Genomic DNA, 13,097 nt, shown 5'->3' on the forward strand with positions numbered 1-13,097 from the left:
ACAGAAACTATACTGATAATCAGGCAGAACAGATTTTATGTCAAAAAGTATTGCCACTGACAATGAGGTTCATTTTTAATAATTAAAAACTGAGGTCATCCAAATTATAAATAATATATATGTAACCCATATAGAGCTTCAAAATATGGAAGTGGGGAATTTCCCCAGAAATCTATCTATGGGTGATCCTGTTCCACAAAAACAGCTGTTCTGATCACTGTGTAGATATCTTAGGTATGTCTCCTTGTTAAGTGTGTCTAGTGTGACTTAGGTAGTTTCCCTCTTCAACACTCTTACCAGACACAGAAATAAAATGTGTTTCTATACCGGGGCTACTGCCCAAACGAACTAGCTTAAGAGGTCCTGAGTGCTCCAGCGGAGAGGCCACCCAAGACCGGGGACAGGCTGGGAGCGATGGCAGCACGACCCCAACTCGCAGACAGCGCCGTGGGTCCCTGCATAGGCCTCGCCCTGGGCCCTGCGCCCCGCCGTCCCACTCCTTTAGGGCCGCGCGCACGGCAGGGTCAGAAAGCGACGCGAGAAAGGGACAGCCTGAGCCCGGCTCGCACCCCGCGCCGCGCTCACCGTCCGGCTCACTAACACCGCCGCTCCAGGGTACCCCGGCTATCGGCTGGAGGCGTATCCAAGCACCACGACCAACAAAGCCAGCATTCCTTGCGCGGACAGGAAATGTGGTGACCGACTTCCGGTCCTACCCGCGCGGCCCGGCCCCGCGGCCCTCCGCGCTTGGGTTCCGCTTTCAGGCCGAGCGGCGGCGATGGGGCTTCCAATGCGTGGGCTCCAGGCTGGGGTCCGCAGGCTTCGGTCCCGTACGTACGCGGACGGCTTCCTCTCTCCAAAATTGGGGGGGCCATCGTACCTTCCCGCGCGTACTGCCTGGGACTTACCTTCCCAGGCCGGAGGCCAGCGTTGAGCGGTTCCTGGGGAAGCCCCGGACCCAGCCAGACGCGCCCGTCCGCATTCCCCGTGCCCCACTCCAACCTACCCCTCTCTCACCACCCTTCCCTGCCCCCTACCCCGTTTACCGGCTTTCACTATTAAGGGCCCCTTTCCACCAGCCTCAATTTCCTGTGGCTACTGTTACTCATTCCGACTTGCCCGGCTCCATGGCTTCGTTTTCTATACCTTCACTTTTATATTTTCCTTATGATAAAATGTAAATTCCTGTAAATTTTTTCAATGAATCGCACCAAATAAAATAATATGGTTGTTTTTGCGTGTGTGTTTTTACGGAACATATTATCCCTGTCTCGGACTGATTTGTCTTCTCTTGCAGGCACAGGTTCCTTTCGAAACGATTTTAAAGGGGCCCTGTTGTCTTGCTGAAATGAGCCTGGTGCTGAGAAACCTGCAGCGAGCTATCCCCCTCCGGAGAGTGCCGCTCCGCCAGAGGATGGAGATAGTCAGGAGTATTTTAGGGGTCCAGAAATTCGACCTGGGGATCATCTGTGTTGACAACAAGAGTATTCAGCACATCAACAGGATCTACAGAGACAAAAATATCCCAACCGACGTGCTTTCTTTTCCATTTCATGAGGTAAAAAGTATTTTCCTCCTCGCCTTGTCTAGCCTGCTGTCCAGTGTAAATTTCCCTTGTTAATTATACTTGAGACATGATTTTTTAGTTCTACTTTGTGAACTTTTGAATATACACAAAAGCTACCCTGTTGACCATGGCCCATTACTGGAGGAGAAAAGGGGATGAGGCTCCCCTCTCCCCTCCTAAAGTAATTAGTGAATTAGTACAATGCTTCTGCAGTTTTGTATGTGAATCAATAATGAATATTTTGAGTGATGAAAATCTTAAATAACGCCGAATAAAGGAAGAAACTTGTGTAAATATTTCCTACAAACTTGTGGTAGCTATCAGGTTACTCTCCTTAGGTCAATGACTCATTCGTGGCTCCCCAGAGGGTTAGTAGCAGCATAAATTACAGCGACCCTTTTGGAAAGCAGCTTAGCAACATACTTCAATCCACTAGTATCACACCCATGGAAATAAATCAAATGAAGGAAGACGATAAAATGTTAAATGTGTAATATATAAAAATGCATTGAAATGTTTCCTTATTTTCCCTAATCAGAAGGAAAAAAAAAAAAAAAAAAACATTTACAATGCTAAATAAATATGCAGCCATAAGCAACTGGCTCAACTGAATGCACTGGTCTTTATGGTCTTTAAAGTAGGAAAATGTAAAAGGCTGTTTATTTAGGACAAAATACCAAGAGAAAAGAACAGAAAAATGAAATTATATCAATATGGTAACTAATTCCTAGAACTTGTAATCTGTGTGATTGTGCATTGGGAAGGATGAAAGAATTGGAAAGTAATTAATTTGACAAGGTGGAAACAACTTAAGTCCCTTGTGTGTAGGGCTTTGCAGTCCCCCACCCCACTTAGCACTAGTGAGAGGACAGTGGCTTCAGAATGAAATGTGTAGGCCCATGGTTGCATTGGTGTTCCTGAGGTCCCATTCTCACAATGTGCTTCCTCATCTGCAGAATCTGAAAGCAGGTGAAATTCCCCAGCCTGATTTTCCAGATGACTATAATCTGGGAGACATTTTCCTAGGAGTGGAGTATATCTTCCAGCAGTGCCAGGAAAACGAAGATTACTATGACATCCTGACTGTAAGTAGGAATGCTGAAATGACATGTTCTGTCTGGTGAAATAGATACCGTGTCCTTCATACAGGCCTTGAGAGGCTGGCAATGCACCACCTGCGTCCACACTACTGCCCACACTATCACTCACGTGAAGAACAAGGGTTATTGAGGGAGACCCACAGAGAGGGAGATGGCCTGGCGGGGTCTGCATGCCCTGTAGCAGAGCTGGGGGCAGGGGGAGGACAGGAAGCTTCTTAAGTGAGATATGAGATAGAGGAAGCTCCCAGGAGTGACCTTGTTTTAGCTTTTGCCTTGAGCTTAGCAAGCTGTGTAGCTAACATAGACGTGCTGAATAAGCTTCTTAGGAAACTCTCTGAAGTGGATGAGATTCTAGATCCAGGACCTTCCAAATCTGTCCTCGGCTTCATGTAAAAAAGGGAGAGGAGCAGTGTTCTGGAAGCATTGAGCGTGATAGAATCCTGTTTTAACTTCCCCAAGGATTCAATTGAGAGGTCTTCCTTTAGCCAAATAGCTACACACTAAATTATGTTGGGGGGTGCATGTCCTAGTGCTTCCATGTGAGACCTAGCGTGTGCAGGTGTGGGGAGAGGAAGAGGAGGTTTTCCTTTCTTTCTGAGTGACAGGAAACCCAGCATAGATAGGACTAGCCCAGCTCTGGGATCTCTGTTGCCGGCAGCACTGCACCCTTGTGGGGGATGCAGTTCAGGGGGTATTTGGGGACATCTACTCCTGAGAGTTCTGTACAGAAGTATAGGGCCAGCCCCCAGCTCCTAGGACCTTTATCCCCTGGCTCAGGGCCAGGCCAGGCTACCCTCCACCCTGCAGGCTCCCAGGTGCACATAGGCACCTTCTAACAACCCTGGGTACCATCCAGCCACACACCCTATTCTTCCCATCTCCTTCAGCCCTTCCTCCTGCCCCCAGAAACCAGGTGTCTCTTCAGGAAATAACCTCCACACCCCACCTTAGAGATCCTGGTCTTCACACCCTGACAGGGCCCTGGCCTACCTGCAGTTCCCCAAACCCCACCCATGTCTCCGCTGCCCACCACATTCTCTGTGCTGCTGCCACCGACTCCGAAAGCCTTGCCTGGGCCCAGAGGAGGGCTCCTAAACTCCCACCAGGTGTGAGCTCAGCTCTCCCTGCCTTCCTCCTCCCTGCCTCATGGCTTGGTCATAATCGGCCCCTGAGGTGGCTTTTTAATTGTTATAACAGGTGACTGCCACCCATGGGCTCTGTCATCTGCTGGGCTTCACACATGGCACAGAGGCCACGTGGAAGAAGGTAGGTGCTGTCCCCTACTAGCCAGGGCTTTCCAACCTGCCCCTTGCAGTGGATGAAAACCAAACTTGGAAAAAACAGTAAAATAAGGAATTTTATAAATGCTTACTTCATTAAAAAAAAACGTGTATTTGTTTTAATTGTTGGGCTCCCCAAATGCTGATAACTATATTATTAAGTCACTGTTGAAAGTCTGAGCAGAGACTGAATTTTAAAAATTCTATGTAATTCTAATGCTTAAAGTTAAAAAAAAAAACCTTTACAAGAGAAACTGTAATAATATTCATCAGTTGGGAACGGTTTAAAATGTGCAGGTGTCTGATAGACACCTATTATGTAGAGTTATGGAAGCTGGTTTCCTCCAAGAGTGCCAATGTTTACCCATTTGTAAGGTCCGGGCTGGTATATATACTATATTATACTTAGTGTACTCAAACTATATTTGTCATCAAATAGTCAGATTCTCTGAAAGGCATAATAAACCTTTTTGTTAATAAAAGAAGTCCTAGATGCACTTGTCCTCTCTCCACCCCCCCACCCCCGCCATCCTAGGCTCAGTCTACACCAGCCACACCCTGGCTCTGCCTCCCCTCCTGGTCAGATGCTGACCCTACTCTGGCCACTTTCCCCCTTTCCCCTCAGTCCCCATGCCTCTACAACCCACAGACCGAAGTCTCCGCATCTCGGGGAAAGCCTGAAATGTCACCTCCGGTGTGCAGTTCACCAGGGACCCCAGCCCCTCAAGCCCGGACCACTGCTTCCCAAGAAAAGGCCACCTGCACCCCCTCGCGCCTGTGTGTCCTCCGCCTGTTGTCCTGTGACCGCAGATGGGCTTTCCTCTTTTCTGCCCAGGACCACCACCTCAGCCCTGGCCCATAGCCTCTCTGCAGCATGTTGGCACTCCCTGTGCACAGGTGCTGGGTGCGCATGAGCAAATCCAGGACCTTCCCTTCTACGTGTATGGGAGGCCTCATGGCCAAGGCTACCTGTGCCATAGGGAGCCTTGGGGAGGGATTTCCCAGAGAGCAGACCCCTGGGCAGAGCCAGGGACTCCCCAGGGCCCAAGGCCAGGCCAGCTGGGCAAGTCCACTGTCAGCTTCCATTCCTTTCTTTCAGATGTACCAGAAGGAGAAGCAGGTTCTCGAGGAGCTAGGCCGGCGCACTGGGGTCAGGCTCCAGCCCCTGAGCAGGGACCTCTTTTGCTGATCCCAGCCCATGATGCAGGTAGTAGCTGAGAGACCCTCCAGAATACCGGGACACCATGTGAATGGATGTTGACCTCCCCCTTTGGGCCCCAAGGATCAGAGACTCTGCCAGACTGAGGGTCCTGCCGGTCAATGCCCAAGCTGGAGCTAAATTCTATAAGTGGGACTATTTCTTAAAGTATAAGAGAAATTTCTGTTCGTGTCTTTACTTAGAACACAGCAGACGTGTCATTTTCAGTTTTGTAAATAAAAACAATTCTGAACTCTCAGAGCATATAACCTCCCCCTCCCTCGGGTTCTGCCTTTGGTAATGAGGCCTTTCTCCCACTCTGCAGCCACTCAGGAGGATAAAACAGGCGGCCTAGGGGCACGTGGGTGGGAGCAGATGGTCAAGGGGACAGGCACTGAGCCAGCTGGGGCCTCCATCACCTGCACCAGTCAGGTATAGGTGTGACTGCGGCACAGGGAGCTGCAAAGAGGCCATGATACTAACACAGTCTCTTGGAGGTTCTTTTTGGCCCTAAAACCAAGATGCTGTGATTCCGAGAATTTGGTTTGAGTCAGTTTTAGAAACGTGAGAACACATTTCCCACTGGATTTGTGTCCTGTCTTGGTCTGCACATCGCCCCAGCTCCCAGGGACAGGGACTTGATCCTGTTACCACAGTGTGCTGCACATGGCCTGCCCGTAGTCAGTTAAGCATGTTCTCAGTTTAAAGTAAACGCAGAGACCCACAAAGTTCTTGGCTTCCAAAATGCTTTTTAAGAGACTATTAGGGAGATCTTTCGGCCCCGTCACGTCCCAGGCACTGGTGGGGTGCTGGGGCTGAGGATGAGTGGTCCACCTTTAGCAGCTGTTGCCCAATACTTGTGAGCAGCCTGTTACCAAACAGCCACGTGGGGTTCTGCTGCCCGCCGCCCAGAAACCCCAGAGGCAGAGGTTTGGTGGAAAAGGAAAGGAGTCTTTCGTCGAAAGGCTAAACAGTTTTAGAAGAATAACAGGCTTCTTCAATGCCCAGTCATTTCAGATACCCAAAGACAATAACCCCACCACCCTTTGCCAGATCAGTTCAAGGCTGCACCTGGAATTCCTTCTCACACTTAAAAATATCGTCCTTTGGGATATGCAGGTGGTTGTAGCATGATCATCCAGGTGGCTTGGCTGGTTCCTGGTCACAGTGTGGCTCCAGGCGTCTTTTGGAGCCTGTGCACACGAGCACCCTACTCACTTCACACTGCCCTTTTCTCCGGCTGCTGCCCGCATGCCCAGCCCCTGTGCCCCATCCCTCAGGCTGTCAGCTTGCCAATGTGTTCGTGCCCCTGGGCGAGCGGAACCACACAGTACAGCACCAGTCACCAGTGCTGCCATCACTCCTCACATGTGGAGGGGCACGGGGACACTGCCAGACCACACGGTCTCCAGGGCCCGCAGGCCTGGGAACACTCAGGCCCCCAACCCCCAACGGGGCTAGTGAGGGGAAGGAAAAAAGGGATGAGTTTCCACAGGCCCTGTGTTTAAAATTACACCCCAAAATCCTGCATGCTGTGGAAGCGGTCAACTTGCCAGCCCATCCAGGCTAATGTCCATCATGCCCATAGGCCTGCACAGCGTCTCTGCCCCTCCTCCTGCCACCATGATCCGGAAGCAGGTAGGAGGGTGTCTAGCCTCACATGGGGGCACAACATCTCTGCCCAGGGTGGGGTATCACGCACTGGATTGTTTATCCTCTCGCTGTAGCTTCAATCTGTGCCTTAGCATTTCCTGCAACCCCTCCCTTACTTCAGGGAGTGCCGTCTTTCATGTCACCTTGAGGATCCCTCCCTCTGCCCAGTGGTTTGGCCAGATCTCCCCTGTTAACAAGCCCATAACCTGACCCCAGCGTCCAGACCTGGACCTGAGTGCACCCTGACCCCTCCACCTAGATGGGCATTGTGCATGCACTGTGGCTGCCCTGCGTTCTCCCAGTGACCTTCTTCATTAACGTCCCTTTGCTTTGAGGTGACTGCTCATGTCTATGCCCATTTTCCTCTCAGTTTTTCTTTTTCCTGATTGCTTCAGAGGTTTTTGTATATCACTGAAAATAAAGAATGTGGTCAAGCGTCCTTCTGACCTAAATCCAAGACTGTTCCCACTCACTCTCTAGTCAGCAGCTCTGTCATCTGTCGCCCGGCTGTGGAGCTGTCTTGGCTCTCTGTATCATTCCACTGGTCACTTGTTTCCGTGTTCTGGTTGTGGAGCATCCTGCAGACCCCGTGTCTGCCCGGGCAGGTCCCTCCTCCAGCTCCAGGAGGCATTGGGTCCCTCAGCCCTGTACAACTTTGCTACAAATCAGGGGTTCCCACAGCCCCTTCCTTCAGTTCAATACTTTGCTGGAATGACTTCCAGAACTCAGGCAAACACCCAGTTATTATAAAAGAAACACCTGGTTATTATAAAGGCTACAGGTGAACAGCCAGCTGAAGAGTCCACTGGCCCAGGAGGGTGCTGAACACTGGAGCTTCTGTGCTCTTGGAATGTGGGGTGTGCCAGCCTCCCAAGCATGTCAGCATCCCCGTCTTTATAGGGTTTTACGGTGGTTCCACCACATAGGCATGACTGATTAAATCGCTGACCAATGGTGATTAACTCACCCCTAAGGTTGGGGGTGAGGCTGAAAGGTCCAACCCTCTAATCACACAGTTGGCTTTCCTGGCAACCAGCCCCCAACCAGAAGCTTTGTTGGGGCCAACAGAGTCACCTCATTAGTATAATCTCAGGTGCAGCTGCAAGGGGCTCATTGGGAGTAAGAGAAGATGCTCCTCTCATACATCATCCAGGAAATTCCAGGGTTTTACAATGGGAGCGCTGTGCCAGGAACCAGGACGAAGAGGAATATATATTTATATCTCTCGGGAGAGATCACGGGGAGGCTGATCTATAGCCAGTTAGAAGCACAGGTGACAACATGCAGTGGTCCCTAACCTGCTTGGCACCAGGGACCTATTTCGTGGAAGACAATTTTTCCACAGATCTAGACACTTGGTGGGCACAGGGGGCCTGCCCAAGGGAAGACGGGATGGTTTCGGGATGATTCAAGTGCATTACATTCAAGCTCACCTCCTGCTGTGCAGCCTGGTTCCTAATAGCCATGGACCGGCACTGGTCCTCGGCCCGCAGGTTGGGGAACCCCTGACAACGTGGGCTTGAGATTGGCACCTGAAGGGGGGCTGGAGAAAGCCGTCCTATGGAACAGAGCCCTGAACCTGTGGGACCTGACGCCATTTCCGGGTACAGTGTCACACCTGAGTTAAACAGTAGGGCGTCTGGCTGGTGTCAGAGACTTGCTTGGTGCTGTGGGGAAAATCCCCACGGACATTTGGTGACCAGAGTGTCAAAAGTGAGGTGTTCTTGTGGGGAAGAAACACAGAGGAGGGAAGAGCTGGTGGTTCCCTACTCGGGAGGTGCACTGAGCTGTTTTTCCGTGACGGTGTGGGTCCAGGCGGCTCTCCTGGCACCTTGCACCCTGGAACCTTGCCAGGGCATCCCTATTGGGTGGGCAGCGCAGCACCCAGACATTTGGTGGGTACAGGGGCTCTGCCCGAGGGTCCAGGCCTGCATGTGAGGATGAGCCCAACTCGTGTGTGTGTCCTCAGACCCTCAGAGTCCAAGCAAGTGGGAAGGCACGGAGGTGGAGCCCAGGCAGGTGGGAGGGCACGGCGGTGGAGCCCAGGCAGGTGGAGCAGGGAAGGTGGGTTGGAGTTTGTGACCGAGTTGGGTTGGGTTTGGGTTAGGGTTGGGGTGGATGGAGATGGTGACAAAGGTGGGGTTTAGGATGGGGTTTGGGGTGTCAGGACTGGGACCTTCCTCTTCTCTATCCTCTGTGGACAGAACTCCTGTGTTCTCTGTTAAAGGGTATTTCTTAGATGTCTAGCCAGTAAGATAATCAGCTGAACTTGGGTCCCGGGAACCAGACCCCCGTGGTTGTATGCTTAAACCAAGCAGAACAAGGATCTTGACCTAACTGTTCCTCCTTTGAGCAGTGACTTTAGGAATAGCAGTAACCGATTCCTTTGAGCAATGACCTGGGGAATAATGGGAAAAATATATATATATATATATTTTTTTTTGCTTACACAAGCTGTATTTCTGTCCAAGTTTTTGCACCTGCATGCACCTGAAATGCTTTATAAACCCCCCAATCCCTAAGGTCGGAGCTGTCCACCTAAGTCCAGCTTGTGGACTGGTGGGCAGTCGGTGGCCAGCTAATAAAGGCTCTTTAAATTCTAATTTGATTGTCTCCGACCGTTTGGTTCTCGCACTTACTCCACAACATTCTCCCCACTCCTCCTCTGCTGCCATGGGCTGCTGTCCAGGGTATAGAGAGCAGGGAAGAGTCTTCTCCTGAGTCAGCCAGGCTGAGTGGTGTCCTCACATCAAAGCTGTGACCTAGTCACAGAGCACCTGTGCTGGGAGGAATGTCCCAGGAACAGACTGTTTTCAGTGTTGGATGGGGTGTGGCGTGAGGATAGCAGGGACCCCAAGGAAGAGCCCAGAACCCTGGAGTGTCTGGACCTGGAGGTCAGTAGTTCCTTGAGAAGAGGGAGCTTCTGCTCCTGCACGTGTGTGTCCTCTCAGAACCTACCCCTCACCCTGCTCACACTCCCAGCCAGCAGTCCTCCCTGGGCCTGGCTGCACCTTCTGTTGCCGGCCCTAGGCCAGGCCTGGGTCCTGAGTGGTCCTTCCTGGAGGGATGGGGCTCCAGGAATCAGCCAGCTTGGGCTTCGTGCCTCGAGGGTGGCGTTCCCTCCCTGCAGCACTCCCACTTCATTTGCATGGCCTCTGCTCCCTCAGCTCTTCCTCTGGATCCTTGGCCCTGTCGGACGGAGACCCTCCGTACTTTTTCCGTAGACAGCTGGCCATTCCCACCACTATTGGGCTCTCTCCCTCAGTACAACCACCCAGCCGGCCCTTTCCATGGCAGTTCAGTCTTCTCCGAAGACAGTCGGACCTCCTCGGAATCAGCCCTACACATTCAGAGAATGAGATCAATCCCATCTGCTCTGTAATTGACTCCCAGTCGTTACCAAGGAGGTCTATGGCTCCAGCTGCCCACAGCACACTCTCCAGATACTGGGTTAGAGTCAGGGTTAGGAAGGCAGAGGTTAGAGTTACAGGGACCCCCACCTGACTCCCCATGCCCCCTGGTGAGCCCCACCGTGACCTCCAGGTGATCCCCACTTGATCTCCATGTGCGCCCCACATAACCGCCACCTGCCCTCCATGTGACTCCCATGTGACCCTCTGTGATCTACCGCCCACTGGGGAGGTGCACTGAACTGAGTTTTTCCACTTTACTGGGCTTCCCAGAGACAGTAGGCTTGTCTGACTTTTTATCCTGTATTAATGATGTTGGGAAATAAAACCAAAGCCATGTGAGAAAAAGTTAATGTGAAAATAAGAAATATAGTCAGAACTTTAATTGGTGCATTTACAAAAGACATGGCTGTGGGACAGCCCAGTGTGGGACAGCCTGGTGTGACATCAGCCTGGCCCTGATATCAGCCCAGAGGGACCTGCGTGCAGCAAAGTGGGCATTGTACTTCCTCTGACATCCTCATGGAGAACCCAAGAGTGCAAAGCCAGTGATCCTGCTTGTGCGGAACTTAGGGAACCTGATAATGTATTCCCAAAGGGACCAAGGAAACATGCATACTACTAAAAAATAACATTTACATGAAAACAATATTAAAATGAAAAGAACATAATTCCACCAAGGAGGGGAAAAGTAACAAAAAGCATAGAAAGAGTACAGGTAACAGGTTCATCAAGTAAGAAACCCAACAGAACCAGGAGGGCCTCGGTCCCCAGGTCCGCTCTTCAGAAGGAGCCACGTGCAGCTCCTCATGTTTTATTTGCTGGAGAAAGGCCGGGCTGGCAGCTTGCAAGTGCTTGCTCCTTAGACAGCACATCACAGCCTGCAGCCACCGTGGGGCCAACATCCCCCAGGTATCATTAGATTTAACTTTGTGGTATTTTTCCCATTGGAAGATTTATATTTTTATGTGGCTAAATCTATGGATCTTCTTCCTATGACTCCCGGCCCTCTTCTCTGATGAAATTCCTGTATTTCTTTGTGATCCTCAGTCTGGAGTCCACAGACCGCTGCTAGGCTTTGGCCTGGTTTTTCTGACCACGCCCCTGGCGGAAGAGGGACCTTGGGGCTCATGGGGCTCACCGAACATGGGGGGATCACTGTCCAGGAGCCGGTTGGGACAGGAAACCATCAGGTGCAGCCCTAGAGGAAAGGCAAGTCTAGGTGTTGTTACTGCTCTGAAGGGTTGGCAGACTCCACGCCGCAGGTGAGTCCTGCTCCTGATCCAGGGGGCCCTCGCAGCTGTGCTTGGACTGGACACGCCCGTGGTCATCTGGGCGGCACAAATGACCCAAGCTGCAGGCAGCTTCCCCGGGAGGTTGCAGGGAGGTGGGGGCTCCACATTCAGCAGTGGTGATGGCGGTTGGAACGTGTGAGGCTGCCATGGTCCCACCTGTGCCCCCTGGGAGGTGGCTGGGCCTTCCCAGGCTCCATTCCCGATTCCCTGCGGCAGCCTAGGGACCTGACAAAGACCTACATCCACCGGCCTCTCAGTAGGCATGGGGAAGGGTGACGGGGCCCTGGGGAACTTACGTGCCAAGGGCAGCAGCAGAGGGGGCAATCACATGACGCACGGTAGGCAGGAAACTGGCGGCAGGTGGGACAGCTGTGGCCGAGACCACCGCGGGCCAGGTGGAGTAAGCGACCGGTGAGCCAGGCGCAGGGACAGCCTGCAGCGGGGCTGGGGGCGCGTAGTGGTGGTGGTGGTGCACGGAGGGCGGCTTCTGCCTCTCAGCTCGCAGGACAGTGGGGTTAGCCCGCTGCAGGTCCTCAGCACAGCACAGACACCCACCCACTTCAATGAGGGCCACCACTCTGGGCACCCTCTCCCCCCACCCATATTCCCCACTGCTGTTCCTGACTTAGGGGAGACTCAGAGCCCAGAAAGGGCAGGGAGGGAAAGAGAGGGAAGAAAAGGGAGGGAGAGCTCATTCAGCTCAAGGAGGCAGCTTTCTGGGCCCCAAACTGCACAATCCATTCCTCATCTGAGGCGGGGGGAGAACGGGGGGGCTTCACCGCTGGATCACTGACCCCCAGAGTCAAAAATATGCTTTTCAGAGTAACTCAGAGGCACAATTTCCGGAAGAGAAGCCGCCCAGGTGTTGACTTGGGTAGCCTCCTTTGCCTGGTGTCTGCTCCAGGCTGAGCCTACCTGCGGGATGGGGTGCAGAGGTGTGGCCTGTGGTCCCCTGGAGGACACCAGGGCTGTTGGGGGCAGGGCTTGGAGCATCAGGTTCTGCATGATGACCTGGTGCATCTGTGCATTCTGCAGCAGCATCATCTCCACCATGTCTGAAAGGGGCGGGGTGGAGGGCTTGGTCACATCCCATCAGGGGGTGTCACCTGAGAACAGAACATTAGAGCAGCCTATTTTTTTTTAAACAGATGTAGTGTATATTACAGGTGTCTATTTCTGTTGGGGGTGTGGGGTACATTCCCAGAGGTGAGACTTCCAGGTCTGAGGGGGTGTGTGTGCTCTAAAGTATGTGGATGGGGCTCCCAGGAGGTGGCTCCCCTTGCCTTCCCACTCGTAGATTCCTCAAGCCCACCTGGGCTTCATGATGGTCCCCGAAATGTGTGTCCATGTCTTAATCCCAAGACCTCAGAACATGGCCTTATTTGGAAAAAGAATTTTTGCAGGTGTGATAAAGGACGTTGAGATGAGATCACCCTGGCTTATCCAGGTGGGCCCCAAACAAGTGTCCTTATAAGAGACAGCCAGAGGAAAATGGGGACCAAGGGAGACACAGACTGGGACAGGGATGAACAATATAGCCACAGTCCAAGAAACCTGGAGTCACCGCTGGAAGAGGCAGGAAGGACCATCCCTG

The 13,097-nt window shown here is 52.2% G+C and overlaps 1 protein-coding gene and 1 pseudogene across 2 annotated transcripts; one reads left to right on the forward strand and one right to left on the reverse strand.

Moving 5' to 3' along the window:
- Window positions 1-1,304: 1,304 nt before the first annotated feature.
- On the forward strand, window positions 1,305-5,329 carry LOC150020666 (endoribonuclease YbeY-like; annotated as a pseudogene). Its single transcript, XR_016509500.1, has 5 exons — window positions 1,305-1,558; window positions 2,524-2,652; window positions 3,865-3,933; window positions 4,597-4,890; window positions 5,047-5,329. The product of XR_016509500.1 is annotated as an endoribonuclease YbeY-like (transcript).
- Window positions 5,330-10,588: 5,259 nt separating this feature from the next.
- LOC150020667 (uncharacterized) lies at window positions 10,589-12,556 on the reverse strand. Its single transcript, XM_090268249.1, has 3 exons — window positions 12,419-12,556; window positions 11,800-12,026; window positions 10,589-11,409 (listed from the first exon to the last, which is right to left on the reverse strand). Exons 1-3 carry the CDS (start codon window positions 12,554-12,556, stop codon window positions 11,364-11,366), a joined length of 411 nt encoding a protein of 136 aa, XP_090124375.1. The 3' UTR covers window positions 10,589-11,363.
- Window positions 12,557-13,097: the final 541 nt, after the last annotated feature.

This window comes from Furipterus horrens, unplaced genomic scaffold (assembly GCF_987537825.1).
Source record: "Furipterus horrens unplaced genomic scaffold, mFurHor1.1.pri manual_scaffold_1, whole genome shotgun sequence".
Taxonomy (NCBI): Eukaryota; Metazoa; Chordata; class Mammalia; order Chiroptera; family Furipteridae; genus Furipterus; species Furipterus horrens.

What these genes read in the sequence shown, in the direction of transcription:
- LOC150020667 (XM_090268249.1), bottom strand. Translation starts at nt 12,556, where the DNA reads ATGGTGGAGATGATGCTGCTGCAGAATGCACAGATGCACCAGGTCATC. An exon ending in CTCTGCACCCCATCCCGCAG is followed by an intron (nt 12,027 to 12,418) that starts GTAGGCTCAGCC and finishes GAGGACCTGCAG; the next exon opens with CGGGCTAACCCCACTGTCCT. An exon ending in TCTGCTGCTGCCCTTGGCAC is followed by an intron (nt 11,410 to 11,799) that starts GTAAGTTCCCCA and finishes CCTTTCCTCTAG; the next exon opens with GGCTGCACCTGATGGTTTCC.